This window comes from Marasmius oreades, chromosome 2 (genome assembly GCF_018924745.1).
Source record: "Marasmius oreades isolate 03SP1 chromosome 2, whole genome shotgun sequence".
NCBI lineage: Eukaryota > Fungi > Basidiomycota > Agaricomycetes > Agaricales > Marasmiaceae > Marasmius > Marasmius oreades.
Window position 1 is genome coordinate 2,907,583 of NC_057324.1, and position 27,798 is coordinate 2,935,380.

At 47.4% G+C, this 27,798-nt stretch overlaps 10 protein-coding genes across 16 annotated transcripts; 5 read left to right on the forward strand and 5 right to left on the reverse strand.

The window, feature by feature from the left end:
* Positions 1 to 17: 17 nt before the first annotated feature.
* On the reverse strand, positions 18 to 1,925 carry E1B28_004697 (uncharacterized protein). Its single transcript, XM_043149206.1, has 5 exons — positions 1,320 to 1,925; positions 1,084 to 1,268; positions 868 to 1,030; positions 702 to 810; positions 18 to 651 (listed from the first exon to the last, which is right to left on the reverse strand). The coding sequence occupies exons 1-5, from the start codon at positions 1,727 to 1,729 to the stop codon at positions 178 to 180; spliced, it is 1,341 nt and encodes a 446-aa protein (XP_043013810.1). The 5' UTR covers positions 1,730 to 1,925; the 3' UTR covers positions 18 to 177.
* Positions 1,926 to 2,028: 103 nt separating this feature from the next.
* E1B28_004698 (uncharacterized protein) lies at positions 2,029 to 5,169 on the forward strand. The gene is made up of 10 exons (XM_043149207.1): positions 2,029 to 2,209; positions 2,262 to 2,435; positions 2,495 to 2,921; positions 2,976 to 3,497; positions 3,557 to 3,827; positions 3,877 to 3,977; positions 4,030 to 4,275; positions 4,334 to 4,649; positions 4,715 to 4,877; positions 4,930 to 5,169. Exons 1-10 carry the CDS (start codon positions 2,044 to 2,046, stop codon positions 4,965 to 4,967), a joined length of 2,424 nt encoding a protein of 807 aa, XP_043013811.1. The 5' UTR covers positions 2,029 to 2,043; the 3' UTR covers positions 4,968 to 5,169.
* A 149-nt stretch (positions 5,170 to 5,318) lies between these two features.
* E1B28_004699 (uncharacterized protein) lies at positions 5,319 to 9,670 on the forward strand. 2 transcript variants are annotated; one of them, XM_043149208.1, is made up of 5 exons: positions 5,319 to 5,597; positions 5,651 to 5,700; positions 5,760 to 6,915; positions 6,969 to 8,242; positions 8,296 to 9,670. In XM_043149208.1, the coding sequence occupies exons 1-5, from the start codon at positions 5,475 to 5,477 to the stop codon at positions 9,353 to 9,355; spliced, it is 3,663 nt and encodes a 1,220-aa protein (XP_043013812.1). In that variant the 5' UTR covers positions 5,319 to 5,474; the 3' UTR covers positions 9,356 to 9,670. The 2 variants fall into 2 exon arrangements, with proteins under 2 accessions (XP_043013812.1, XP_043013813.1); XM_043149209.1 differs by having other exon boundaries at positions 5,319 to 5,700.
* Positions 9,671 to 10,676: 1,006 nt separating this feature from the next.
* E1B28_004700 (uncharacterized protein) lies at positions 10,677 to 11,491 on the forward strand. The gene is made up of 3 exons (XM_043149210.1): positions 10,677 to 10,973; positions 11,038 to 11,112; positions 11,180 to 11,491. Exons 1-3 carry the CDS (start codon positions 10,717 to 10,719, stop codon positions 11,391 to 11,393), a joined length of 546 nt encoding a protein of 181 aa, XP_043013814.1. The 5' UTR covers positions 10,677 to 10,716; the 3' UTR covers positions 11,394 to 11,491.
* A 107-nt stretch (positions 11,492 to 11,598) lies between these two features.
* On the reverse strand, positions 11,599 to 13,748 carry E1B28_004701 (uncharacterized protein). Its single transcript, XM_043149211.1, has 5 exons — positions 13,673 to 13,748; positions 13,591 to 13,618; positions 13,167 to 13,526; positions 12,013 to 13,006; positions 11,599 to 11,910 (listed from the first exon to the last, which is right to left on the reverse strand). Exons 1-5 carry the CDS (start codon positions 13,680 to 13,682, stop codon positions 11,896 to 11,898), a joined length of 1,407 nt encoding a protein of 468 aa, XP_043013815.1. The 5' UTR covers positions 13,683 to 13,748; the 3' UTR covers positions 11,599 to 11,895.
* Positions 13,749 to 14,151: 403 nt separating this feature from the next.
* Positions 14,152 to 15,717, reverse strand: E1B28_004702 (uncharacterized protein). Of its 3 annotated transcripts, XM_043149212.1 has the most exons (6): positions 15,529 to 15,717; positions 15,307 to 15,453; positions 14,939 to 15,250; positions 14,632 to 14,885; positions 14,493 to 14,571; positions 14,152 to 14,434 (listed from the first exon to the last, which is right to left on the reverse strand). In XM_043149212.1, exons 1-6 carry the CDS (start codon positions 15,709 to 15,711, stop codon positions 14,261 to 14,263), a joined length of 1,149 nt encoding a protein of 382 aa, XP_043013816.1. In that variant the 5' UTR covers positions 15,712 to 15,717; the 3' UTR covers positions 14,152 to 14,260. The 3 variants fall into 3 exon arrangements, with proteins under 3 accessions (XP_043013816.1, XP_043013817.1, XP_043013818.1); XM_043149213.1 differs by having other exon boundaries at positions 15,307 to 15,717; XM_043149214.1 differs by having other exon boundaries at positions 14,939 to 15,717.
* E1B28_004703 (uncharacterized protein) lies at positions 15,718 to 19,904 on the forward strand. Of its 3 annotated transcripts, none has more exons than XM_043149215.1 (12): positions 15,718 to 16,132; positions 16,185 to 16,302; positions 16,357 to 16,389; positions 16,448 to 16,979; positions 17,041 to 17,135; positions 17,186 to 17,281; positions 17,342 to 18,562; positions 18,614 to 19,014; positions 19,071 to 19,098; positions 19,162 to 19,247; positions 19,303 to 19,342; positions 19,396 to 19,904. In XM_043149215.1, exons 1-12 carry the CDS (start codon positions 15,732 to 15,734, stop codon positions 19,837 to 19,839), a joined length of 3,495 nt encoding a protein of 1,164 aa, XP_043013819.1. In that variant the 5' UTR covers positions 15,718 to 15,731; the 3' UTR covers positions 19,840 to 19,904. The 3 variants fall into 3 exon arrangements, with proteins under 3 accessions (XP_043013819.1, XP_043013820.1, XP_043013821.1); XM_043149216.1 differs by having other exon boundaries at positions 15,718 to 16,128; XM_043149217.1 differs by having other exon boundaries at positions 18,614 to 19,098; positions 19,162 to 19,342.
* On the reverse strand, positions 19,905 to 25,146 carry E1B28_004704 (uncharacterized protein; the record flags this gene model as incomplete). 2 transcript variants are annotated; one of them, XM_043149219.1, is made up of 15 exons in its annotated part: positions 19,905 to 20,181; positions 20,242 to 20,421; positions 20,479 to 20,571; positions 20,635 to 20,669; positions 20,724 to 21,358; positions 21,416 to 21,567; positions 21,625 to 21,713; positions 21,772 to 21,950; positions 22,017 to 22,108; positions 22,172 to 22,251; positions 22,316 to 22,519; positions 22,578 to 22,690; positions 22,748 to 22,859; positions 24,830 to 24,858; positions 24,915 to 25,146. In XM_043149219.1, coding segments are annotated over 13 exons (1,953 nt in total). In that variant the 3' UTR covers positions 19,905 to 20,181; positions 20,242 to 20,421; positions 20,479 to 20,570. The 2 variants fall into 2 exon arrangements, with proteins under 2 accessions (XP_043013823.1, XP_043013822.1); XM_043149218.1 differs by having other exon boundaries at positions 20,479 to 20,669.
* A 168-nt stretch (positions 25,147 to 25,314) lies between these two features.
* Positions 25,315 to 27,302, forward strand: E1B28_004705 (uncharacterized protein). The gene is made up of 8 exons (XM_043149220.1): positions 25,315 to 25,628; positions 25,679 to 25,810; positions 25,864 to 25,953; positions 26,004 to 26,213; positions 26,264 to 26,376; positions 26,434 to 26,573; positions 26,631 to 26,824; positions 26,914 to 27,302. Exons 1-7 carry the CDS (start codon positions 25,522 to 25,524, stop codon positions 26,664 to 26,666), a joined length of 828 nt encoding a protein of 275 aa, XP_043013824.1. The 5' UTR covers positions 25,315 to 25,521; the 3' UTR covers positions 26,667 to 26,824; positions 26,914 to 27,302.
* On the reverse strand, positions 26,910 to 27,437 carry E1B28_004706 (uncharacterized protein; the record flags this gene model as incomplete). The annotated part of the gene is made up of 2 exons (XM_043149221.1): positions 26,910 to 27,314; positions 27,366 to 27,437. 2 exons carry the CDS (start codon positions 27,435 to 27,437, stop codon positions 26,910 to 26,912), a joined length of 477 nt encoding a protein of 158 aa, XP_043013825.1.
* Positions 27,438 to 27,798: the final 361 nt, after the last annotated feature.

The following is a 27,798-nucleotide window of genomic DNA, read 5'->3' on the forward strand; positions in this document are numbered from 1 at the left end:
CATCTTCTGGGACTGGTGCAGCGCCATCACTAGAGTATCATATATATCAGAATGTGTATCAGGATTCAGGTTAACTGTCGTACGAAATATATTTTACGGATGAAGAGGGAAGGGGTTGTAATTATACGTCATTATGAGCGAAATTTTGAGTTTCGTTAAAGCTACAGCCCCAAAACCTCAATCTTCCTTCCAAAAATTCTCCTCCAAGGCACATTGCCGAGCCATCTCAAGCTGTTCGTCTGTCCTGCAAATGAGAATTCTCTTGCCTTTCTGATTTCCAAGGCTCAGATCCACCACGGTCCCATCCATTTCATTGACATTCTGGTTCCGTTCCTCATCAATACTATGGAAACCCAAACACTTCACTTCCTTGCCAATAATCTTCCTCAACTCCGCACTGCGTTCACCAAGACCTCCTGCGAAGACAATAGCATCGATTTGGCCGTGTAATTTGAGATAGTAGGAACCGATATAATTCAAAATGCGGTCGGTGAACATACGAAAAGCCAGCTCGGCATTCTCTTGTTCAAGGTCGGGGAGATCCGTCGAGGTACTTGCTGAAGAATGAAAGACTCGGTCGGTTATCAAAGCGAAGTCCGTTGTACCCGTCAGTGCTTTCCATCCCGATTGAGAGTTGAGGATATGCTCGGCCTGAAGAGATCAAGTGAGGGAAACAAATTGGGAAAGTGTCTCACACATACTTCAGTAACATGCAAATTGGTAGCTGCACCCCGGTCGTGCGTGATCTTGCCGGCTTTATTGGTATAATGAAAGATAAGGGATGGGTCGATTTCACCCGATCGCGTTGCACTTTGATGAAGGAAACACTCAGTTGAGAGCGAACATGATCACCGAACGTAGACAGACCCTGGGAGCCCGCTCAATGGTGTAAGACCCATCGAAGTATCGTAGGATTTACCCTGTTTGATTGCACAGACAGATGCACCAGAACCAAGGTGAAGGAGGATGAGATTCAGTGATCCGAGCGGCCTCTGGAGAAAATGGGACACGGCACCAAGCATGAACGCATCTGGAAGAATCGTCGATCAGCTAGTCATCATTTGTGAATCGCTCTCAGCGTACAGCTCAGCCCGTGAAAACCGTATTTTTTGAGCCCACGTTTCTGAGCTATCGTCTGATTTATGGCATAGCCGGCGATGTGGTTTGGAATAGATCGATGAAAGGCCGTATCGAAGTATGCAATAGAATTTGCACTTGGGATATCTTTAATGCAGGCCTTGATCACTGCTAATGCAGCACCGTTGTGTCTATCGCAAACGTTAGCAAGGATTCCCGAAACATTGATGAATAGACTTTACAGGGGCGCAAGGTCGGATAGGTTCTCGATGTGGTTATATGTCTCTTCGCTGATGATGACAGGGTCATGGTAATCTCCTCCATGAACTATCCTGTGACATATGTGGACGATTTCATTTGGATCGATGGACGACTCTGCTTGGAGATGCTGCACGAAATGAGAAAAAGCGCCCTCATGGTCATGAATTGAATCAACGTAGGCGTCTTTTACGGTCGCAATGTCCTCGAAGCTGTTATTAGATCTGAACGAAAACTTGACAGGGGGCGAAGAGATGCCGGAGACGGTAGATGTTAGCAGTAGCGATGCAGGCTCTTTGTCTCCGAGATTCTCCAGAGGACGAGTTATGGAATAGAGGGAGATCTTGAGAGAAGAAGACCCTGCGTTGACAGATAAAACTAGCATACGAGGCATCCTTTAGAAGCTTGTAATTGATCAAGTTCCTCGGGTTGTCCTTGTAAGCCTGGAATCTTTTTTTCTGGGAACTGCACAAGAGTGTACAGGCTGTATCTCGACTGCTCTAGGATGGCGTTGAATAGGGCTAGAACATACTAGCCAAACAGGGTATTTATGGGCCCAGGCACATCATTGTGGAGTCTGAGAGGGCCTGGTATAATGATGAGGTACTGCGTGACGATGGTCTGGAACAAGTCTCGCAAGTCTTAACGACAATCTCCACCGTATAAAAAGCCCAGGAATGCACCCAATGTCTCACAGAAAACAACATTATGACTGGTCAAGAAATTTTCCAACCAAATCCCCCTCCTGATCCTTCTCAACTCGACGATGGCATACTTCAGTACAGCGTCAAGCTGGATACCACCAACTACCTCCCCAAAGAAGAACTCGACTCAATTCAGCTCTTCAGGCGTGCAGCAGATTATATAGCAGCTGGTACGCGCTCATCTAGTTATGATTTTATGCTCAAATTGATCTGTTTGCTCAGCGATGATATTCTTGAAGAGCGATGTTCTCCTCGAAAGGGCTCTCACCTTCGATGATATCAAACCTCGGCTTCTCGGCCATTGGGGAACGTGCCCAGGTCTGGCTATGGTATACGCTCATCTCAACAGAATCATTCGGAAGACTGGTTTGGATGCTCTATATGTCGTTGGTCCAGGTACGTTATTAACGTCTTTACGCGTCTGCGACATTGACTTTGTTACTACTTTGTTCCAGGACACGGAGCGCCTGCAATTCTTTCATGCCTTTGGCTTGAAGACTCCCTTTCCAACTTCCTTCCCGAATATACCCGTAATCGGCAAGGTCTCCAGAAGCTGATTGCTGGCTTTAGTGTACCGGGTGGATTCCCAAGTCACATCAACGCGGAAACTCCTGGAGCTATTCATGAAGGTGGTGAACTCGGATATGCTTTGAGCGTCTCTTTTGGAGCGGTTATGGATAAGCCCGATTTGGTCGTCGCGTGTGTCGTCGGTGACGGTGAAGCCGAGACTGGTCCGACCGCCACTGCATGGCATGGCTTCAAGTACATTGATCCTGTAGAGTCAGGAGCGGTCCTTCCTATTGTTCATGTCAATGGTTTCAAGATCTCCGAAAGGACGATTTACGGAACTATGGATAACAAGGAAATCACTGCCCTCTTCACGTACGTACCTATCATCTCCTCCCATCAACAGTTGACAGAGCGAATTATATGCAGGGGATACGGTTACCAATGCAGAATCGTCCAGGACCTCGATAATATCGACAATGATCTCGCCGCTTCGATGGACTGGGCTCTAGCCGAGATCAAGAACATTCAAACCACAGCTCGTTCTGGGAACCCGATCGTAAAGCCACGATGGCCTGTTATTATTCTTCGTACACCGAAGGGTTGGCATGGACCCAAGGAATTCCACGGCGAAGCAATCGAAGGGTCATTTCACTCTCATCAGGTCCCGCTTCCAGGAGCCAAATCGGACGGTGAAGAACTGTCTGTTCTTCAATCCTGGCTCAAGAGGTACAAACCTGAAGAGTTATTCGACGACCAGGGTAGCCCTTGTGAGGGGATTTTGAATTGTATTCCGGAGGAACGTACGAGGAAATTAGGACAGAAACCGGAAAGCTACAAGGGATACCAACCACTAGAGCTCCCCGATTGGCGCGACCTGTCTGTCGAGAAGGGAACTCAAGAAAGTTGTATGACGACGATCGGGAAGTTATTGAAAGAAGTTATCAAATCGTAAGGACACCCATATTCATACACTTCTCAATTAAACTTCCTCTTACCTTTATCTCCAGGAATCCGAGAACTTTCAGAATCTTCTCACCCGATGAGCTAGTTTCTAATAAGTTGGGCGCTACCCTCGAAGTTACGGGCAGGAACTTCCAATGGGATGTTGCTTCTCGCAATCAAGGGGGACGCGTCATTGAGATTCTCTCTGAACATACATGCCAGGGTATGCTGCAGGGATACACACTAACGGGTAGAACTGGCCTGTTCCCGAGCTACGAGGCCTTCTTGGGTATCATTCATACGATGATGGTTCAGTACGCTAAGTTTACGAAAATGGTAAGCGCATCAGATTAATTGTATATTAACTATTTTGACTTTTTCGTAGGCATCGGAAACGAGGTGGCGGCAGGATATAGCTTCTCTCAATTATCTGGAAACTTCAACCTGGACTAGGCAGGAACACAATGGGTTTTCTCACCAAAATCCGTGCGTTTCACCCATTCGTCATTCGTGATGTCTCCAGTTCAACCTTAGACAGGTCATTCATTGGTGCAGTTCTCAACTTAAAGGCCAGCTCGGCCCGGGTGTACCTTCCACCGGATGCCAACTGTTTCTTATCGACTATTGCCCATTGCCTTCGAGCCAAGAATTATGTTAACCTGATGGTCGGAAGCAAACAACCCACGCCTATCTGGCTTTCAAAGGAAGAGGCAGAAATGCACTGTATCGCTGGGGCATCTGTTTGGAAATTTGCCAGCGTTGACGATGGCGTGCATCCCGATGTGTGAGTTCTCTCCATCAACCTTGAGTCGTAATCTCCTTAATTCACGGCCCTTATATAGTGTTCTGGTTGGCATCGGCGTCGAAGTCACGTTCGAAGTCATCGCAGCTGCAGCACTCCTGCGTAGACTAGCCCCAGATCTTCGTGTTCGTGTCGTCAATGTCACTGATTTGATGATCTTGGGCGCACCCGGTACACATCCTCATTCGTTGACGGATGACGCATACGGGACGTTGTTTACGACTGATAAGCCGACCCATTTCAACTACCATGGTTATCCCATCGAGCTGAAAGGGTTGTTGTTTGGGAGGCCGGGATTGGGTAGGGTAACTATTGAAGGCTATAACGAGGAAGGAACGACGACTAGCCCGTTTGACGTGAGTCCCTTGAACCTCCCACCGTTCTTTCTCTTGTATTTGATCTCACCCGGTGTTATTTTCAGATGATGCTCTGCAACAGAACATCGAGGTATCATGTTGCAGCATCGGCTGTACGGAATGGCGCCTTGAATAATCCCAGAGTAGCAGTATACGCGCATCAAGTAGAGAGTTATTTTAAGCACCAGGCGCAGAAAGACAAGGATTATATTCTTGCGCATGGACAAGGTGGGTTCGAGTGTTTCGTCTATTTTGTCAACGATCAGTGATGTTCTCCTAGATCCTGTTGATACGTACAAGACGCCGGAATTCAAGTAGTGGCAATGCAATCTTTTGGATTGAAGGAAGGAAGGAACTCTCACGAGGCTCCTCGCAGTTATACTTTCTTGTTGTACTAAGGGACATTTGTTTGTTTAACTCCGTATTTGCCATAGATATTCGATGCAATACATCTGGTCAAACTTGTTTGTAAAGAGCTTCGCCATTAAGAGGTGTCCACCACCCTGACACCAGTCACTCGTGTCCTGGTATTAGGTGACTCATGAGTAAAAGAGCCTGCTATGTACAATTATTTATGCAGGCGGAAACTCGGTCACCTGACTGCAGAATATGACGCGTGTTATTTACGAGCGTGGGTCCTGACAAAAACCAACTGTGACCAAATAAAAACCTTGCCTTCTTCCACCGATTTTCCATCCTCCAAGAACCCGCAAATTCAGCTTCTCGAGGCTTCCCTTTACGCAGGCCTTACGCCCTCACGCATACGACGCATCGACGCTCATTCAAGACCCCTTTGAAATATTGAAAGAACACGTCAAAACAGAAATGATTCCTTTGATTCCAGCTCTCGTTCTTGCTTTCTTCTCGTTCATATGTTCTGCTTTCGTTATTTTTCGAATTGTTGTGCCAATACTTCCCCCTCATCCTCTGAGTAGGCGTGTTGCTCCAGTGAGCTCGCTTTGTTTCTCTGTTTGTGTTGGGTGATTTTTGAACAACTTTAGTCCGAGTTTGGTCTCCCCAACTTCCGTTGCCTCTCATCAGCTGACAAGAGGTGTGTTACGACGTTGATATATTGAAAAAGCTTCAACTATTGATCTTTCTTGCTTGTAGTCATCTATGGTTGGCATCCCTCGACTTGTTGGCATTGGTAGTTTTTGTTTGGCAAGCAATCAGCGAATACACTGGGGGACCTACAGGTTATGCCAATGCTCAAGATTCACTCGTCTCGGTTCGGCTTTGGTTTGTTTTGACAGTCAGGCAGACATGTCTTCTCGTCATTACTGGAATCACCCTTCTTCATGTTCGACTTGGCCGTTCCGTTACCTTTGGAACGAAACATTGGATGTTGTGGGGGCTCACACTTGTCTTTGTGGTAACCTCGACTGCCCTATCCGGTGTATTGACGGCTGCAAACATCACATCCCTCTTCGTCGGTCTCTTGTCATACTCAACCTTCATGGCGGTTTGCACCAGCGTCGCGTTTGGTTGCTTAATTGGTACTCTTCTAGTTATCAAACGCAATCTTGCGACTTTGAGTGATGAAGGACACGATACATGGCCTCCCCCCAAAGAAGTCGGGGAAAAACTCAGGCCATCTTTCACCTCAGACGAGGTTGACGCTATGCGTGATGGCGCTTCGTGGATTACCTCGAATGCAAGTTCTCGTCGAGATTCCATCTCTGCATGGTCGTTCACGACTCATCAAACAACCGTCCCTTCTCACCACGGTCATGGTCGTCCTCAGAATGGTGGTCATCCATCTGTTCCAGGAAAGTCATCCTTCTGGTTCAGCCCTATGTCTCAGGAACATATTCCACCGGTTCCACCTCTTCCTTCTCCTTATGGCCCTATATCCCCTACCGCCGCTACCCTTGCAGAGGCTGATCCCTTCGGGCGAACTCCAACCCCACAGCTGATGCCCGAGCACCCTCGCCAACGTTTTGGTTCTCAAACATCATGGCTGACATCCAGTGCCGGGTCACATACCATAATATCCACCTGGTCTTTTCCTACTACTCACCATGAGGGCTCTATTCATAATGCGAGCTCACCGAACCTCAACACACAGCTTCTGCCCTCCACTGCTGTGTCGATGTCACGTCCTAGCACGCCAGCCATGGCCGACGCAAAAGTTTTAGGGGGTTATGGATATGCGCCGAAGGATTTTGAAACGGGCCTTGCCGCATTGGCGGCACCTGCAGGTAGTTCCCTCGACATTACTGCCTACAGAGCAATTGGTTGGTTCCTTATTATCTGGGTTCCTCTTGTGAGTTGTTGTCCATATTTCGACCATTCTGTTTGGTTGACATGTGAATCAAGGGACTTTCCTATCCTTACTTGATTTCTCTCTCACAGGACAATTCCGTAACGACATTGATTTCCGTTTTACTCACTTTATCGGTTACGCTTTCCTCCCCTACTCTTGCCTTGAACATTCTCTGCCGCTCGCCTCTCCCAATTCCTGATGGACTCTTCGACGTTCACGGTGATCTTAATGGTAATCCTGCCAGAGGTCCTTCTCCCACGAACACCGAACCGACTCTCAAGTGGTCGCATGAGTATAAGCGCAGCACCAGTGCAAGTGTCACTGTTGTTGAAGGTCGTCGCAGTGGTGACATTTGGATCTCCAAGGGTGATGCCGTTGGTGGCCGTAGTAAAGTGAGCCGGGCGATGAGTATGATATCGCCCATGCCCAAGCTCTCTGTTCTTCCTACTCAGGACTTGGAAGATGGCGAGTTCACTCCACCACTTCCTATCCAAATCGACGAGACTCCCTCGCGTCTTAGCTATCACAACCGTTCGCACTCTGAGACCAGTGCACAATTTGGAAGAATCAGAAAAGAGTCCCAAGCGAGCTCGAACGTATCTGGAGCGGATGACTCGCTCGCCTTCGCTTCAAGAATTATGATTGCACAGAGACATTATTCTGCGCTCGCTCAAACTGTCCACGTACCTGCGTCTCCCGAAAAGCGAGCATCTGCTGATGAGGTCATCAGTCAAGGCTTTTCCAACTCCGTTAACCGGACCAGTGCAATGAATACTGGCCTGCACCTTCGAACACGCTCGGTTTCTTCCATCAGCGGTCCCAAAACACCTACTACTGGAGATTCCTTCGACGTCAGTCCACCGCCGGCTTTCCCTTTACCGCCCACACCTCCCAACGTCCGCGCAGCTCGTCTCGCTAAACAGCACAAGCGTAGTTTCTCGTCCGGATCTGCTGGTGGTTATTCGTTCGGTGCTGTTGATGACATGAACGAGATTGATGCCCTGACTGCCGGAGTCTTGCCACTTCTTATCCCTGGACTGAAAGTCGGCCAAGACATGAGAATTAGAGAATCTCCACCGGCTACTTGGAGTCGTCGTGTAAGGCCTGACGCTCGGAGTCACAGGTCTCACAGCAGGAGTCGGAGCAGGAGTGCTGTAGGTAAGGTTGACGGTAAGACTGCCCGACTATTGAAGGCCCTCGACGAATTTGGAGAGGAATTTTCTTCACCTGAAGATCACTCCACGCCGGCGAGGACCAAAGTTAAGGCTGCCGAGCAAAGGAAGAGGAAAGCCTCGACTCATAAGAGGAACCATATGAGCTTGCCTAGGTAAGATTTGACCAGCCGTTCGTCTTCCTTTTCCTCAATAGCCTTTCTATCAGCCTCGGCCTCGGTAAAGACGGCATACACTCTTTCACTCACTGGGCAAACGATGTGGGACGTGCCTTGGAGAATAAGATCGGCCAGTATACTGTTGTCCCCTCCAGTGTCGAGATCACCCAGAGAAGAAACACTATCTTCGGCGGTGAAACTTCTTCGGGACTACGCTCCGAAGCTGTTAACGCAGTACCAGCCCCTTCGTCCTCAAAGCTTGGAAGAGCCATGTCCACTCGTAGTCTTGGCCTCCGTGCTGAGGTCCCTCATGGTGTTGATACTGCCCGATCGTCCGTAGTTACCATCCACCGTGATATCCATCCATCTTCAGCCGCCTCTACTGTCACCTTGTTCGACTTCGAGGCATCCGGGCCACAGGCTGAAAGCACTCCTCATAACAACGCCCACAAACGTATCTCGGAACAGGTTGATGAGGTCCCACCTCTGCCCACCACCAATCAAAACAGTAACGCCCGCAAAACCCGCCGCTCAAGCATCGTATATATCAAGTCTAACGAGAATGACATTGTAACGCCTCCCAATCACGCCAACACGGCCACCAAACCAACGTCTTCCACAAGCTCTTCTCTTGCCCAATGGTCTTCCCGAGCGGTTCGACCACTTATACCTAAATCTAGCAAACTTATGCGCAAGTCATCCAAAGTAGCAACCTCATCTTCTGTGCTGCCAGACACTAAGCCCGAGTCGCCAAGGACAGGTCTGCGACCTTTGTCCCTTCTCCAGGACCGCGATCCCAATTCCGACCTTGACTCCAAAGGGGCTGGACCTGTTGTTGAGACTGTCACCAAGGGAGGCACACGTCCACTGCTTCTCGGGAAGAAACAGAAATTGAGAGGCGCAGAACGGCCCAAGGCTGGTGATGAAAACACTAACCCGGATGCAGCTCCTCGTGCAAAGAAACACAACTTGAAGCCGCTGAACCTAGCTAGATCCGAGACTAGCAAGATGCGAGCCATCTTGAGGGCACAGGAAGAGTTACCTAATGTTGTCGTCAGACCTCCATCCACAACTGAACATCAAGTGTATGGCTATACCTTCCGTGGTTGATCGGTAATTATCGTCATCGTTGAACTTTTCTATGTTTTTTTTTTTTTTTTCCGTTCTGTCTTCCTGCTTTCTTGCACGCTTTCCTCTGTCCGTGTTCAAACCTCTCGATGAATCTTGCTGTCACCTTGCTGTCCATATCGCTTTCTGCTTTCGTTTGATATACTTCTTATTTGTTTGAACCATGTGTTTACGGGGTGTCGCAACCTACTCTTTTGCTGTGATTTATTACGCTTCCTATGCTTTGACACCATATGCTCTCTTCTTGCTCTGCTACCTACGTACTCTCTTGCTATCGGATGCTCTCGATGAACTTCCTTTAACTCATCTCTATTCTTATATGGTTTAGAATTTACTCAGTGGATGACTTCCCGTAAGGATTATTTGTAAATATCGTTGCAAATAACGCTGAAAATCATCGGCGATATGTTAAGCGAGTGATACCTGGCAACAAATACCAGAATCTGAACATCAGGGCATGTTCTAAATTCTTGAATTTAGAAAGGCCTAGCGACCCCTTTCTAAACTGTTTTTGCTGCAATATTTCGTTAAGCGAGGTGAGTCCACATGATTTCCAGCCCAGATATGGAAGTTTGTCCGCGCTTACGCCCTTGGCGAGCTACCACACGTGTGATAAATCCGAGCACTTCATGCAAATTTCCAGCATTGCGGGAGGCATCTGCAAATAATTCGACAATTTCCCAATTTCCAATTTACATCAAAACTTTTATTTGAAAGGAGATTATTTGCACATCCTTACGGGAAGTCATCCAGTACCTCATAAGTACCTGCATACTTTAGTACTGCTATGATTTTGGTCTCACCACGAACCTATTACGTGAAATGGCTTCAAAACCTTCACCATCCCTGCCAGGGGTCGATGAGGACAAGAACAAGAAGCTAAGTAGTGCTCGGTTGACGCGTGACGTGCCAAGGTGGTACCACCAATTTGTTTACTCGAACGCGTACTTGATTCCAATGAACTTTTAGCTTACACTTCGGGCCCGATCTCTCCGTCAACGAAGGGTACAAGTTTGACGGCTCTTGCAATTCAAACTGTCGGTTTGCCCTGACCGCTCAAGACGCTCAAGGAACGTCTCTATCAGATCGGTTGTCTAGTACCGTCACTAGCGAACCTATTTCATTGGACATGAATGGGACTTTCGACATATCGCGGAATACACTTTCTCTTGGAGGCGGCGTTCCTTCTCCGACCTTAATCGGTTTCGCATACTAGTATCCGTCGAGGTCACATAGGCTACGAGTCTTTCCTTCGGTAGGATATAAGATGTAACGTTCAAACAGCTCATCTCTCAGACCGCCCCGAGTCTCTCTCCTACTTCATATTCAGTCCTGCCCTCGGCATGTTCAAACTCGCCTCCTTGGTTTCCTTTGTTGCTGTCGCTACTATTGCCGTCGCCGCTCCTTCAGCGCGGGATGCTCAATGCCACCCCAACTTTGGTGGTCGCACAGTCTCTATTGTCACGAAAGAAGGTGGCATGGAGTGGGGACATGGAACTTTGCAGGTAGAACGTGCTTTGACCTACCAGACAATCAGGAACGGAAATGGAGAGTTCCACGTCGAGTTCACTGGGAATCCCGATAATAGTTACTATATCAAGTGAGCTCTCTCCTTCATTCTGGCATCTGCATCTCGCCAATCAATTCTGACATCTCTCTTGCAGAGCGGTTGGCGTTCCAGAAAACAACATGTATGTGAGTCAAGGTCCTCGTAGTAACATCCTCGCGTGGGCGGAAGGGTAAGATCTATCATCATACCTTCGGCATTCGAACAGTTCTCATTGCTACTCTCGTTTCTTTACATAGAGTCGGCCCTCAGTGGAGTATCACCTGTGGATTTTGCTCACCCGAAGAGGCATGGAGCTTCCCTGGTGGTAAATTCGCAACAGACTGCACCATCACCCGAACCGGATCTGGATTATGCGTACGCGAGTCCACTGAAGGCTTAGGCAGCTTCATCAGGCAGTATAGTTGCGAGGGAGGAGATAACGAAAAGTTCGACTTCCTTATGCAATTGTAAAACCTCAGTTTGGCGGTTTACTTCATTTTTATCCGTTCATATTTCCGACGGACATCAGTGATATTTACAGACTGGACATAATTTCTGCAATAATGACACAAAGGGAGAGACCGACCGCGAGTGGCGATATGAGAACCCAATAAAATGTCAGGACAAATTCTCAAGAGTGTACATGTAAGGTTTCATCGGAAAAGTCGGTAGGAGGAGCGAATAGGGGAATGACCCATTATTCGACATCGGACCATTGTTGCAACGGGATATAAAGAATTAATAAACAACAGCGGATGGCGTTGAAGTGGAGGGGTAACGGTAGAGTTGGAAAGGTAAAGGGGGATCGGAAGATATTATAACAGAGATTGAACGAGCGACGAACGAAGGAGGGTTCACGACACATACATACATCCACAAAACCCGAGACTGCACAGAGAGGAAAAACGTAGGTGACTGGAAGCGCCTTTTCGAGGTGACAGGCATAGAGTCGCCGAGGTCAAACGGTGGTTGATCACTCATTGGCCACCTGAAGACACGTTATAACGTTAGCATATGTACAAAATGAGCAAGAGCGGGAACAAGCCGGCGCTAAACAAATAGTATAAGGACAGGAAATAATTTAGCTCACCTTGAGCACCCGCCGACCGGGAACTTCTTCCTCGCCATCACTCTCATCATCACTCTCAATCCCAGATGTGAACGGGTTCGGCAATTCCTCACGACGAGTTTGTAGGTTATCAATGCTAGGACGTCCACTAACATCTGGACTTCGCGAGGCTCCGTCCGTTCGATTAGGAGAACCAGAGCCAGAGAACCCAGGTTCATAATGTGATGCATACGATTCGCTACCAGGGGTCTGTTCTGTACTGCCTGTACCACTACCGGCAGCGGCAGCAGCAGCAACAGATGCCATAGCATTCGCATGGGTTGTGCCTCCTTCGGGTCCCGGACTGACAGGGTTATGGATGAGTTGTTGATCTGATCCATTGATGTGATATTGATTGGCCGCATTCTTGTACATATCATAACCGCCGGGGGCTAGAAATGCAGGATACGGGGAACCGTTCTCGCCTACACCAGCCGCATATGCACTGTGGTAGTCCGACACCCCAGAGGGACCGGTATTTCGAGTGTTTGCTGACGCCATGGTTTCTGCGCCGCGACTTCTTGCACGGGCGACACCTATACCCGCTGCACCAGCGTATGCGGCATTGTGATCGAAAATGCCGCCAGGTACGGGTCCTGACATCTCTGGATACTGGCCCTCGTGACTCATCGCAGGCTGACCATAAGTTCCGTGCGAGCTAACATCTGAATGATTGCCAACGTTGTTGTATCCAGTAGGAGCGTAAGGGGCGGAGCTTCCTGGATAGACTGAAGGCGCAACACCACTATATCCGTGGTCATTGTTGTTGTCCCCATATCGTCTCTCCAAAGGGTCGTCCAGAAAAACAGGCACACGAGAGTTGGCAGCTTCGGCAGCTGCCGCTGCCACCTCATCGTCCCATTTCTTGGCACGGCGACGACGAATGACAACTGTGACTATTAAGATGAGAAGTCCCAAAGCGACAATACCCACTGCAGCGAACGTCCCAGCGACAGCACTAGTATTGTCAAAAAACCTATCAACGGTTGAGCTGTTGGTCGAATTCAAGGAAATAAAGAGCAGATAAAAAAACAAAGGCGAGCCGAAGAGGATTTTGAATACGATAACCCGATGCCTCGAAATTTTTGATGTATACAGGCAGTGAAATAAGGAAAACAGAGATGAATCATACGCACGAGGAATCACCACTACTTCCGGAACCCACTCCCGTTTGACTTGGAACATTCCGAGCGTTGCTCGTTACAGTTATGGTTACAAGTCCCCCTTGTGCATCAGTCGATGTTGACACAACCAGAGAAGGTGTTGAAGCGGAAGACGAAGAGGAAGTCGTAGCATTGGTGGTAGATGGACTTGAGGCAGTCGTAACCACACCAGTTGTGGAACTGGTAGTAGAGGTCGTCGCTGAGCTGCTGGACGATGTAGTGGAAGGCGTGGAGGTTGAAGAGGTGCTTGTGCTTGTGCTTGATGTCGTGGTAGACGTGGTGGACGTGGTGGACACAGTAGACAACAATGTCAGGGACGTCGTTGATACCGACCTGAATGATAATGATATCTAGTTCAGTAAAAATTATCATGAGTTGCAGAACAGAAGAAACGTACGAGGTCGAGCTTGTGGTGTCGGTCGAATCTAGATGCGATGAACTAGTCAATAAAACTTGGACGGAGGAGGATCGGGACATACTACTACTCATAGTCGTATACCAGAGCTATCAGCAAGTAAGCGCATGGAAGTGGAAAACGAGTGTGATGAGCCCTTTAGAGCAGCTTGTTACTGTGAGAACTGGTGATTGATTGATTTCCAACTCCTCACCAAATCGAGTATAGGGATCACCTGTTATGTTACGTAAAGGGACGTTGGCACTTTGACCGAATTGTCCTGATTCCGCAACCATGGGAGTATATATTGGCCCGAGGATTAACTTCATGGTCTGACCTTGGCCTCGTTAACGTGTCAACGCGAGGCAGTAGGTACCAAATTCTCTCGGTGCAGCCCACGTAAAACATGGATACAGAATGGCGCACCGGAATTATAATTGCTTCAGAGCACGGCTTATGGTCTCTGCCTTCAACAAGAATCGGTGACCGACTTCAATCTGAATCTTTGTGAGGTTAGGTACGGTTGTACACCAGCCTCGCATCAAGGATCCTCTCTTTAATGTCGTCCAAACGAAGCGCCGCAATATCTGGGTAGTTCCGTGACACAAGAGGAAAAAGGTACAGACACAGCCGTGTGGTACATCACATCGTGACAAGCAGTTTACGATACGGACTAAGAGTCCAAAAGTCCAAACAGGCTAACCACGGAAACCGGCGGCGGCCCACCTTCTCTTAGTTTCGTCTGCCCACAATAAGCAATAATGTATTTTGAGGGGTGCCAGCTCACTGATGGGGCAGGGCCTACAGCTGGAACTCTGTGTAAGGGTGCGCATGTTTCTGTCCCACACTACGAGACATAGCAATGTCAGTCCTCATTCGTAAGTGTAGCTGCAATATTGACTTACAATGTCAATATATGATCCCGCACTCGCGATTGCTAGGTATTCGCCATCGAAGGAAAAGCTAACGGCGGTGATGGAATGACTTGCGAGGAGAGGAACTAATGTAAGAGAACAAAACAAGGTACAAAAGAAAGTTACTTACTCGGAGGACGTTATGGTTTTCGCAGAAATCCAATCATTTACGTCAAAGAGATTCACGATGGAATCGTGTCCCCCTGTAGCCAGGTAGCGACCTCGAGGATCTAGAGCCAACGTTACACATCCTGCGACATGCGCAGGAGCACTTTCTCGTGCTTCCATGCTGGGATAGTCGAGTACTTTGACACTATGTTCCGCGTGATGAGCCAGAATTAAACCGTTCCCTGCATGATTGAATATTCCGGTGCTCGCAGTGGTCTGGGTTGAGCGTTAGAAGCTGTTTGATGCTGACAGTTCAGGGTGCTTCTCACCGGGACTTTATCCGTGGGTCTCCACTGTTCCTTGCTATCTTCCACCTCTTTCCCGAATGACAAGAAAGATGTATGATTCGCCGTTGAACATATCATGATTGTCCGACCATCCGGGGAATATGTCGTGTAGTTGGGGGCTGACTTTGAAGCAATTTGTTGAATATATCTACTCTGCCTTGCATCCCAAAACACGATCCTCCTGTCTTTTTGACTGGATGTACAAAATAATTCTGGATGGGTTGGATTCCACGAGACATAATCAACCTCGTCGGCATGTCCTCCCGAAAACATCTGGGCGGACCGGTGTTCCATCTGGAAGTAAGAAGCAGCATAAAATTTCAGAATAGCTTAGACACACGCAAACTCACACTCTTATCCGGATTCCAAACTCTGGTAGCCTTGTCCACACCCACAGCAGCCAGCTTCTTTCCGTCGCAATTCCACGCAACGTGATTCATGCCCTGAGAATTTGGTATTCGGTAGTCCCTCGGCTTGAAAGCAGAGAAGGTTGGAGGCTGATATGGTAGCGAATATGATCATGAATGAGTGTCAACGTCTAGAATCTGTCCGAGGTCCGTGAGGCTTCGTACATGTATACCTCGAATTGCGAATGTAGTGTGAGGCGGTGGAGAAGGGGGCTTTTGAGGAGGTTGGATCTCGTCATTTTCGTCTTTGCTATTTGCAGTACTGGTCATTTTGACTGGTTGGCACTCTAGAAAGGATGAGGAAGTCGACCTCTCGATGTAGGAACAAAGGGAAGAGCACAGCCACATGTACAGACGCGACTCGTCCGATGATACCTCAGAATCCGAAACGTTCAGTCTCAAGTCTCTCAAACTATCCAAGCACAACTCATAGACCGGGCTCAAGTCTAAGCGTCGCATCGTTAGCACGTCCTCTCTCTAGCGCATCCAATCGACCTCTTTCGCGAGCGTCAACTCAACGTCCGAAATCACGACAGCGAGTAATTTCTGCTAAGCTATCGCTTCTATGTGATAGTTTGATCCACGCTATGGTTGGGCCAGCCCCTAACCCAGGTACAAAGGGAGATAATGAAACAGAAGGGGATGAACTGGATATTAGACATCGTGAGCTTGTTGACTTTGCGGTGAGGAACCTCAGCATGGGAGGGGGAACTGTCAGCAAAGCGGCTGTCACTTTCGATAAGGAACGGGTGGATTCTATGATTCGTGGGTGGGTTTTGGTTCATTCTAGTGCAAGAATCGGCTCATTGCGTTCCTCCAAGGCATATTGAGAAAGCTCGAATACGATCTAACGATACTCTTGCACAAGCTCTGGAGACGTGCTACAACAAACTCACCTTTCAGGTAGAGAAAGACAAGGATCTGGATGCCGAGATCAACGTGTGTCTAAGTTTTATTTTTTTCCAATCGATTGCTCTGCTTGACCATAACTAGGAATCACGTCTTCCCGCGCACATGCAATTTCTTGTGAGTCACCTATATCTTGTGATTTAAAGTACATGGACGTTAATAATCCATCATTTAGTTTGCCCTGTCAAACCCACCAGAGCCCAGTACCCTCAACTGCGCGTCGTTATATCTCGATTCTCTCCAAAATATACCTCCACGCGCCGAGTCAAACGAATGGACATGGGAAAAGATCCTTGTAGAGGAGCCCTTTGAAGGAGAGCATTGGGTAGGTGTTCCTGGCGGTATTCCGATATCTCGGAAACGTCATGGGCTGGGGGATAGTGATGAAGGCGACGAGGATGACGAGAACAGTAGCGGAAGCACGCCCTCATTGTCCTCCCTTGACACCGACAATGATCTGGATTTAGCCTTCGAACCAATCTCCACCTTCATCTCTGATGAAGGACCCTCAGTTTCCCTCAAGCCACAAGCTCCGAGGAAGTTGGAAGTGACTGAAAACCCGATATATATGACGCATGAGTATAGGAACGAGGTGGAAATTCTGAAGACCAAACAGTACTGGCGAGAGGATTGGAAACTGGATGAGCAACTCGACGCGATCATGCACCAAAGAGGGAGTTTCAATATTGGAAATGTTTCGACCCTAGGTCCGTGGCGTCATCACCATCACTGTAACCATCTCGTCCTGTCATTAAAAACTCACCACAGGACCAACTCTTCAGAGAGTCCTTCCGCCAACTGAAGCCCACCCTACGACTTCTGACTTTGCTGTACCCCCTCTTGAAGTTATTCTTTCGATCGAGGTAAGGGGTACGACATCTCCTAGCTTCTGTTAAAAACCTTATTCTTCAAGAAATACATCTACGAGCAAGATGCAGTCCGAGAGATCCTGATCGCGCTACAAGGTAGAAAAAACATCTTGTTTGAGTGGAAGGACGGTCGCTTTGAAGTACAGTCTTTCCCTCTGTATCACTCGTTGGTAGTACTCAGTCGTTTCTTTTTTTTTTAGACGACAGAGACTACCCCACGACTTCTTCATCTATCACTAGCGTCTCGAAGGTCCATTTTCAGTGCTATCTCCCGGACTTGTACCGTCCTGCAACATCTCAGACATTTCACATCATTAACTATCCTTCACTCCTCTCGATCCCGCGCCGAGGTAACTACCCTAAGCGCTCTAGAGAGGAATAGGGCGCGACAGGGAAAATTTACCCGAACCTTGGAGGCCTTTGCTGATGCCGTCGATGCGGAGATTAGAGCTTTGGAATCGTGGTGTGCTAAGAAGGAAGAGATGATCATACAGGCTACCAGTGGGGCGATCACAGAACCTGAACGCAGTCTAGTCGTGAGCCTGCTCGATATCGAAAAAGCGTTCCGAGACACTTTCGAGGAGAGTTTTGATGTCTTATTGGATGTCGTTATGAACATTGTTGACAAATCAGCCCCTCGTAAATGGGATCTACCAAATAGGTCAGCTTCAACGACAACGACCTTACTTTTGGACATGCTGTTTTCAACGATGCAGTCGAGATTGGAACGCGGGGATAAGGTCACTGCTGACAGTATTATGAGGGTCTTTGTACGCAGTGCGGAAGCAGTGTGGAGTATGGTCGGGAAATGGTTAAAGGATGGATTTGAACTCGGGACACGTACGAAAAACAGTGGTGGTAGGCGGGAACTCGAACTTGAAGACGAGTTCTTCATCGAGTCCACTGGCATTGGAACGGAACTGGGAATCATTGGATTGCTCGACCCCGATTTTTGGGCAGACGGGTATGGCTTGCGGGACGATGAGGTCACCACATTTGATCATGGACAAGTCAAGGGCATACCGAGCTTCTTGTACCATGTTGCACCCGCAGTGCTGGAAACTGGGAAATCTATAGGATTACTTAAAGCACTCGATATCGATATCTCGCTGCTGAACTCCGAATCCAAACCTATCGGCGACTGGAAGTGGCTTTCTTTCCGAGAACTCATTGCACGCGAAATCTCCGGTCCATTATCAGAGGCTGTCGCTGACCATGGGCTGTTCTCGGTCTCGGTAGACAGGCTTTCGCAGCTCATATACAATTCCCTGACCCCATATTCAGATGCTATCAGGGCTGTGATGGCACAGGTGATAATCCAGGAATGCAATTTTTGGTTTCACTTGCATGCTATTCAAGCCATATATCTAATGAGAAGAGGCGATGTTATCAATGACTTTGCCAACCTTGTTTTCGCAAAGGTCTGTTACATTTCTCGTCCTCATTATCATTCTGACGTTAAAGCCCATCAGATGGAAGCCCAACAGTATTGGAACGACTTTCACTTTCTCAATACTGCCTTCAGCGACATCGTTGAGTTGAGCAATTCTCCTCAGTCGGAGCATTGGCTCCAGACTTCGCTTGTCAGATTCTCGTACCGTAGTAATGGCGGAGAAGATCAATCAGTTATCCAGACTGTAAAGGCCATAGAAGGCCTGAGTGTGGAATACGCCGTCCCTTTCCCGCTCACGTATATTTTCACCCCCCGAAACATACAGGTGTATAACGATATCTTCGTGTTCTTGTTGCAAGTACGGAGGTCAAAAAATGTTCTTGAGCGCATATTGATCAGAGGAGAATGTGGAAGAACGGAGTCGAGTAATGGGCTGATGTTATTCTATGCGATGAGAAGCCGTTTAAGCTGGTTCATAAAGTTAGTTATGAGGTTTTTCTATCGAGAATTTCTTGATCAGATCCCTACTTCGACAGTACCCTCCTCAACTTTATGGTCACCAATGTGAGCACGTTGCAAATACTCTAAGGCCTTCTATAACGAAAAACGTCTGTACACGTGTCACAGGTGATCCAGACTCAGGTCGAAATTTTTCGTGAACAGCTCGAACAGCCGAGATCTCTAGACCATATCATTCAGCTGCACCTTGAGCAGTACGTCGTACCCAAACTTAAAACCGTTTAGGTTCTACGCTGATGACTACCTAAGCTTGAAAAAAATTCAAGGAAGGTGCCTACTACAATCAAAGGTAGGAAGATTTCTCAAAGCTACCTGCAGTGGTTTTTGAAATGTAGCCTATAGACTGCAGCGCTTCATCAAGCCATTATTTCAGCGCTCGACATGGCTATCAACTTCAGCGATATCTTCGTTTCATTCTCCGGGAACGCCTCGATGCACGAGACATCTGTCCATTCAGTAACTCTCAGGCATCGCAGCCGAAAGCAGAGAAGACGACAAAAGAATGTTGTTGGTTTTAGTCACGCAGACTGGAGCACCGAGTCTTCGGATTCCTGTCCTGAATACACGGAGGAGGATGAAAAGGGATACCTGACGTCGTTGTCCGTCTCTGTGAACACCACATTTGAAGATGGAAATTACTTCGCCCGAATCAGTAAGATGTCAACTGAGCTGGATGGATTAGTTCGGTTCATTAGGCGTGGCGTGGAGACCCTTGCTGGTGGGACAGGAGAGGCTGCTGCGACCTTTGGTGTACTGGCATTTGCTTTAGAAGACTGGGATCTCTAAAAAACCCCAATGTATATTTTCCTGCACAAGCTTGCTTTAAATGACCTTTCAGGCTCCTCCGACCAATGCATTTGCCATTCGTTTTGTATTAAGTCCAAGCACCGTTTGGTGTTTGCAACCACGCTCTACAATTACATAGTAAAAGTCATATACCACTTGTAGTTACCGATTTATTGGGAACTTGACGAACTCTGTCGTTCCAGATGTATCCGTCGTAATGTCCCTGTAAGCATCAAACATTTCCATTGAACTCAGTCGTTCGGTACAGGGAAAGGGTCTTCGGAGAACCCTTCCCAGACACAAGAATAGTCTATTCCGGCAATTGGTGAGTTGATGTTATGCCTGCAAAAAAAACAAACAGTGAGCACGGAAGCAGACGGGAGTAAGATAGACGATACATACTTTCCAGACTGGTGCTGCTTCATCGATATAGTACTCCACAATTTCAAGGAAAATATGCAATGAAGGCATTGGTGCAGCGCCTGCTTGGGTATTTTGAAAAGGTTGCGACTAACCGAGCCGGATCGTGACATGTAGAAGAAATCGCTATTCTCTTGGGCCTCCCCCTGCCGGATCCCATGCCTACGCACGCCAGAAGTTCTAGCGAAACCGATAGAGAAGTAAAATCCGGATACGCACTCGTGATCAACATGTTTCAGTACAGAACGTCGGCTGGCGAGGGCATCAAGATGGATTGGACAATGATTACACGACCAGGCCTCTTCAGTATATCTGGGATCCAAAGAAGCTTCAATGTTCTCGATGATGACCGCCAGCCTCGGTGGCAAAACTTGCCAGGACTGTTCCTCATGTATTTGTTGGTGTTTCACCTTTGAATCAGATGTAAGGTCAATTAAACACAACGCATTCGAAAAAGGGCTTACGGCTTCACGCCAATTTAATGCATATCGTGAAGATATACCGCAAACTAAGCAAACGAATCTGTCATCCCTTTCATCCATGTCCACAGCAAGAGTCAAACTAGAATCCAGGTTCAAGAGTCGCAAGAGCGTGCAAACCGTGTTGCAGCCTGGATAAGAAAAAGATATCCGGGAATAATCAGACTGGTGTGATGGGTGGTCACGTAGGTGAATGACTACATCCTCCCAGCCTACAAATTGATGTCCTCGAGAACAAAAAAGACACTGAAATACTGACACGGCGAGATCGACAGGGTCAGTATCTGGAAAGAAGTCGACTTCGCAAAAGCTTTGCAGGTACCGCTTTACATCTGATAACCACTCGTCTATAAAGGACTGGAGGAGTGCCTTCCCACGTTCGCATGCCGCTTCAAGACGAGAGTTATTTCTGTATTTGATATCGGGATTCAGAATATTGCTGAAGGGTTGCTTTCCGTGCAGAACATGGCGTGGCGGCCAATAGCACCACGATATCGGGGTCGTCGTTTTCTTAAACTCTTGGATTGTTCTCTCGACGAGTCTCTTTCGTTCTTCCTGTATTCGTAACCGTGCGCAGTGTTCAACGGCTTCACAAAATCCGTGGCGAGTTTTTCTCCAATCTAAAGGTCATGAAGTCAGAACTCGACTCAAAGGATGTTCGAGAATGATATACTGACTACTTCGTGTCAGGGTGGTGAATCTTGTAGTATTGCCGTGATGATACGAGTTCTGGGGATCACATTCTTGTGAAAGGTGGTTACGCAGTTGATGGTCAGCATGAGCAATGTCGATGTCTTTGAATCCATCTTGACGGAGGTGCTTCCGGATCCTGAGAAGGGGCAGTCAGAACCAAGCCCAACGGACAATGAAAAGAAAATCCATTCACAAAGTAAGCTGGTAATCGAACCTCCTTTGGATCTTGCTTCTGTAATAGCGATCGATTTCTATCAGCCAATTGTTACATTCTCGCACATGCTGAAGATGTAAAACGGTCAGGGAGGTGTTTCTTCATCAAGGGCTTTATAGATGTCACCTTCAACTGTGTTTCGACATAAGCTCGCCTAAAGGTTTTGTAACGCTCCAACTCTACTACTGCTCCATCAACGCGCTTATCGATGTTATCTTGCAGGCGAGTATATTGTTGGAGGACATCGTCGAAGTCGGCCTTTATGAAATGATCAGGGTCCGTATAACTTGGGTTTATCGGTCGACCTGACGAAGTGTCAGGATAAATCAATTTCCTTAAGTAGCTCTTTGAATGCAGGATGGCCTGTGTACCTTGACAGAAGGTCCTGCAGATCAGGTCATGAACTAGACCTATTTGTTCAACGACTTGAATAGGCACGTCTTCGTCGTCAACATGCATGAGACTGTAAAAGATGGATGGGAGTGGGATGCAGGTCCACATTCACGTAGGATAAAGATTGACAGACCGGTAGGAGAAACACCAGCTACAGAGCCTCATTCGAATGGCGGCGTCGGGATTTACATAGTCATGAGTACACTGGCAGTTCTAATGAATTCATTAGCTTTAGACAGACGCCCTCGTAATGATAGTAAAAATAACAAAAACATACATCGCAAAGAGGAGAACCAAATAATAATCTGGCCCATTCCCAACCATTCACGTCGACCGGACAGAGGGGAGTACTTGGGTTAGCCGACGAGGCGAAAGACCTCCTCCAAATTGTATTGGAAGGAGGTGAGGACAGGAAAGACCTGAACTCGCGGTTCACGCGTCTTAGTGCGTGGAGGTCAATGGGGTGCAAGTCTGATAATGTCTATGCCCGACAAGTGGTTGATACGACAACTACAGGTCAATCTTCTAATACTCCTCACCTGTAAGAACAACTCGTGTGGCAGTTGAAACAGAGCACTAAGATCTTTGTATTTCATGTGGTTTTGCACGCTCTCTTGCGCCTGTTGCCTGACATTGATTCTTGTGAAGTTGACTAGGGTATTCATGTCGTAAGAAGGTGGTTCGAGGAGGTAGTGGGAAGGGCACACACTTTCGGGCTTCTCTTCATACGCGTACCATCCCACAGAGCAAAAATCAAGTGTGCCGGTTTCGGAAGGGAAGGGTAACTGCGAGGACAAGCGAATGTCACTGGCGGCATTTAGCTGTCATGTGGTAACTGTGTTGTCTATGTCATGTCGTAGTCATGTAAGGCCCATGTGGGGATGTTTGATGTGACCGAATTGTGACGCGAACAATGGGGATTGATGAAAATTAACCTAAACGAGATTCCGATTCTGTAGTAAATTATGATAGTTATTTGGGTCAGTGCAGTGATCGTTTGGGCAAAAAAGACGAAGATAAAGCAAGGGCCAGGGGCAGTGCCAAAAACCGAATGAATGGAATGAGCGCTGACGGCAGCTCTCGGCAATGCCGCTTTCTGCCAATCCAGTGTCCACAAAGATGCCTCAATGCTAATTCAACGTTACAGCAGTTTGTGTGACCTCGTGACAATCATAATCTCTCTTCTACCTATGATTTATACCCTCTCCTCGACAGCAGTTGTGCAGGGATCCTTGGTAGAAACCAAAGGCACCACCGGCATTTTGTTGTCATGTGGCAACTGCGTTGTCTATGTCGTTGCTTATATGTGTACATACTATTATTGTCCCTGAGTTTAAAAATTTTTAAAGATGAGCATCAGACTCATACTTATTACTTACTATGATTATTCCTCTGTCAGCTCTGGTACAACAGATGAACAATATCTGTGTTACCTAAATCCCGAATTTCTAGTGATTTTGTCAAGTGGACAGGGAGGAAGAGAGGTGCCAGAGAGAGGGCTCTGAAAAGGTGTTTGAAAATATCAGTCACACAATGTCACATTGCCAAAGAGTAGCAGAATACACGGCACTAGATGGTATATATGATAGGACACGTGTCAATGACTCGTCCCTTCCTACTCTTCCTCGACGACTCGCTATAGATGGAGCAGCTGTCACTTCTAAGGTCCGAAAATTAGTGAGCTTATTGGCTTTTATATGTACTCTATGCTCTCTGATTCCTTCTAATTCAATTTTTGTTTAGGTTTGTCAATCTCAGATTTATTTGATATATATGGACCAATTTATTTACTGTGCTACTATTTTTGGTGCTGTGTTTCAAAAGGGGTTTCAAATTTGTCCCTTCTTCTAGGGTTGCTTTTGGCTCCAACTCAGAATAGATAGTGGACAGTGTTGATATTTTAGTTTTCCATCACACTCGATGTTGGGAGTCAATGTTAAGCTTCTTGAAGAACAGACAGCCAACCGACTGGCTTTGAAAATTGGAAGAATAATTTTCCATTTTATTTTGTCTCAACCGTCAAAAAGCGAGGTGAGGAGGGCGGATCATTGCACAGTGACAGTGTGAACAAAAAGTTTTTGACTGACTTGACGTCTTGTGACCGTCGGCCGAGCGGAGTTTTAACACGGCCACGGGACCAAGGCAAGCGCGTCGACGCTTTGTTCATTACAGCTGAATGCGAAATTGTAGCGCAATTATGAATCAATATTCGACCCCGCCTTTGTTTGTAGTGATCAGAACAAAATCCAAATTTGGTAACTGTGAGGTAATTGCCCGACGTCAGCACTCCATCCCACTCCATCAACATTGAATCGAAAAGGACTTGTAGACAGTTTTCAGAGAGCTTTAGGTAGATACTCAGTCTTTTTAGTCTTAGAAGTGACGGCCTGCACCTGCACTGGACGTTGAGTGGAAAGAGGCGGCGGTGGGTCAATGTTTCAACCTTCACGTGAGCGTCGGGCAATTACCTCAGTTACCAAATTTGGGTTTTGTTTACAAATAACAAATAAACAAAGGCGGGGTCGAATATTGGTTCATAATTGCGCTACAATTTCGCATTCAGCTGTAAGTGCTCTGGCACTGGCCACTGGCCCGTGCATTATCTACCTCTTTTACGCACAAATGATTGCCACATTGGCCACAATAACTAACATATTTTACTACAAAATCATAATCTTGGTTAGGTTAACTTCGATCAATTTTCATTGTTCGAGTCACATTTCGGTCACACTGAGCACTTCCACATGGGGTCTACATGACTACGACATGACATAGACAACACAATTGCCACATGACAACAAAATGCCGGTGGTGTGTTGACTATGCAAGTCAAGATTAGCACAGTAAATTGACGAACATTGAACCCGACTACTTACATATTGCTTTTGGGTCTCGATTTCGAATTATAGTCTGAATTTTCCCGAAACACGAGTCATCCAAAATAAACTCTTCTACTTCGTCGTCTCCGTCGTAATACGGAAGGGCAATATCACTGAGGTAATGGGCTTCATGTGCAATATCATCTTTCGAGGGGCAATAGGGCAGACATGCGAGAAACCACCAAGTACATTCCTCTGGACTCGTGAAAGGCGGTTGCTGGCCCTCCATTTAATGGTCCCTAAAGATCTTGAAGGCAGGTGCCAGATAGGATTGATTCTAGGATAGGAGCGTGTATAAAAGACGGAGGATCGAGTCATTCACTGTCAGCGAAGGGCAAATTCGGCATCGATACTGGACGTGATGTCCTGAGTCATGTAACGTCCAGTGAACCTCCAGGCAGTACAAAGCCTGCTGTAGGGGAGCGCCGCCACAGTCCAGGAGCGGCACTTACCCAATCGGAGATTCCGGTCGGTTTCGGTGCGTCAGCCATATTTTACCCATTTTTGTGTCCATCGCGGATCGCGCCGCCCCCCTCACAGTCCTCCACAAAAGTTGCACTATCATATCTCAGCTGGTCTCCAACTCACCTTTTGCCTTTGTATTATGATTAAAAAACGCACTAGACCTCAACCTCGCGTCCGTGAAGTATCACTCGAAGTCGAGGACACTCCAAATGACGATCAGGACGAGGAGGAGGAGGAGAAACTACCGTACGTCGGACTTGTTGTAGATTATCTACCACTCACTGACATTCATATAGCCTCGCAGACCTGCTTGAACTGCGAAAATTACGAAAGAATCGACAGGGAATAGATGTGGCTAAGCTAACCAAAGGAGACGTGAAAAAGAAGCGGAAGAAGGAGGAAGCTGAAGAAGACGAGGACGGAAAACAGTGTGTTGTAGCTCAACATTCGTTACAGACGCCCTCTCACGTCACTGATTCAGGGAAGATACTCAACAACAAAAATCACGGAAAGCAGTTAGAGCCAGCAACTTCACTCAACAAACGAATGCCCTGAATGTTGACAAACATATGTCAGTCACCAAAGTCTCCATAGTTCCCCGTTGATAGTTATTCCGTGTAGGATGGCATATATTGAGGAAAACCTCAAGGTTCGATCCCAGCCTAAAGAAGACGACGATGTGAAGAGCAAGCCTCTCGATCCGCAAGAAGCCCTTTACCAAGTTCCTGAACGATGGAAAGTCGAACATAAAAAGTCTCCGGCGGAGGAAGGAAGTATCACCAACAGTATGGCGATGCTGACTGCTATTCCAGAGGTGGATTTGGGGATGGAGTATGTTCCATTTTGCGACCAACGGCGTTTCGATTCACGATCAATCACAGCACGCGACTTAAAAATATCGAGGACACTGAGAAGGCAAAACGAGTAGTGGCAGAGGAGCGGTCGGAGAGAAGGACTATACCCAAGGGGGAAGAACATCTAGTTGCCTCCCGCTGTAAGCGATCTTTTCTCTCATACCATTATGGCTATAAAAACCTTCCATAACCCCTAGTTTACCGACCCAATCTCAAGATGAGGTCCGATGCAGACATCATGCGCGATGCCAAATTGCAAGCGATGGGGATACTAACACAAGACGATCAGCACAAGAAATCCAACCACGACAAACCACAGATGGCCACGGACGAACTGGTGAGTATGACGCATGTTGCAGCAAACAAAAACCGACAAATTGACTTGGTGCACTAGGTGATGGAGCGGTTCAAGAAACGAATGCGTAAATGAAAGATGTCCATGCTAAGGACACCTACTGCTGGTTTTAACTTATTCGACTTGGTTATATATATATAAGGCTATTCACAGCAAGGGTTCAGAAGGTTCAAGTGAGAAGAGTCATGAGCGTCTTGACGTTGGGAGTGCCGAGACCGGTGACTAACAGATAAGTCAGTACATCACGATCTAGCCTCCTCCTTGAAAAGATGACTCTTACCAGGATCCCGTCCTTTTGTCGCCTGAAATGTTGTTCATTTAGTATCGGTCATTATCCATTCGTGTATCGGCACTCATATTGAAACCTGGAGTTCCACAACCGGGGTTGTTTCCTGTTATAATACCGTTGAAGCCAACACCACCTTTGCTATAGAGTAACGGATTCACGAAACCGAGAGGAGGCTGGCTGTTCTTCAACCTAGCATCGTTTAACAAAGCTACGATACCGGCAACTGCCGGGAGCTCGCGAACATGGTAGTTTCCTTTTGAGGCTTGTGGATAGTCATGTTCTAAATTCAAGCTTATTGACTTTTTAAAAAAAAACACTACAAACGTCCTATACAGCGAGAAGATGTTCAAGGATCCAACACAGCTGGATGAAGCTGATGTTCCATCGACGAGCATCGCTTTACCACTGGCTTGAGCAGCGACATCCGGGTAAGCCTTGTATTATCGATTAGCGCAATCACAGCACAAATGTTCTGAGATCCTCACCCGCCAGCAAGGGAGAAGGGTGTAAAGGGCCAAGGTGAGCACGACACGGCGAACGATGGATGACGACCACATCGTCGAAAGAGTGGGGGATGGCGATTCTTCGAACAATCAATAAGTACTACGCACAGTAAGGTATCCGAGTTGTCCGACATACGTATAGGATAGTCGAATTGTCCGCGATACCCCACTAGCTAGACTACATCGGTTTGATCGGAGACAGCCACCAAAACTTCAAGTCCCAACCCTCGAACTCAACTCGAACTGCTCGTGCCACACACACTATGTCGAGGAGCGAGACAGATGATGCGACTGGAAGATCGGCTAGCGATGTAGCCGACCTAGCAATATTAATTGAACAGCCCTAATTATCGGCGGCGTCACATTTGGGGACCCTGGAATGACTGAGCAAAGCGGGTCTGGGGATGAGCCGTAG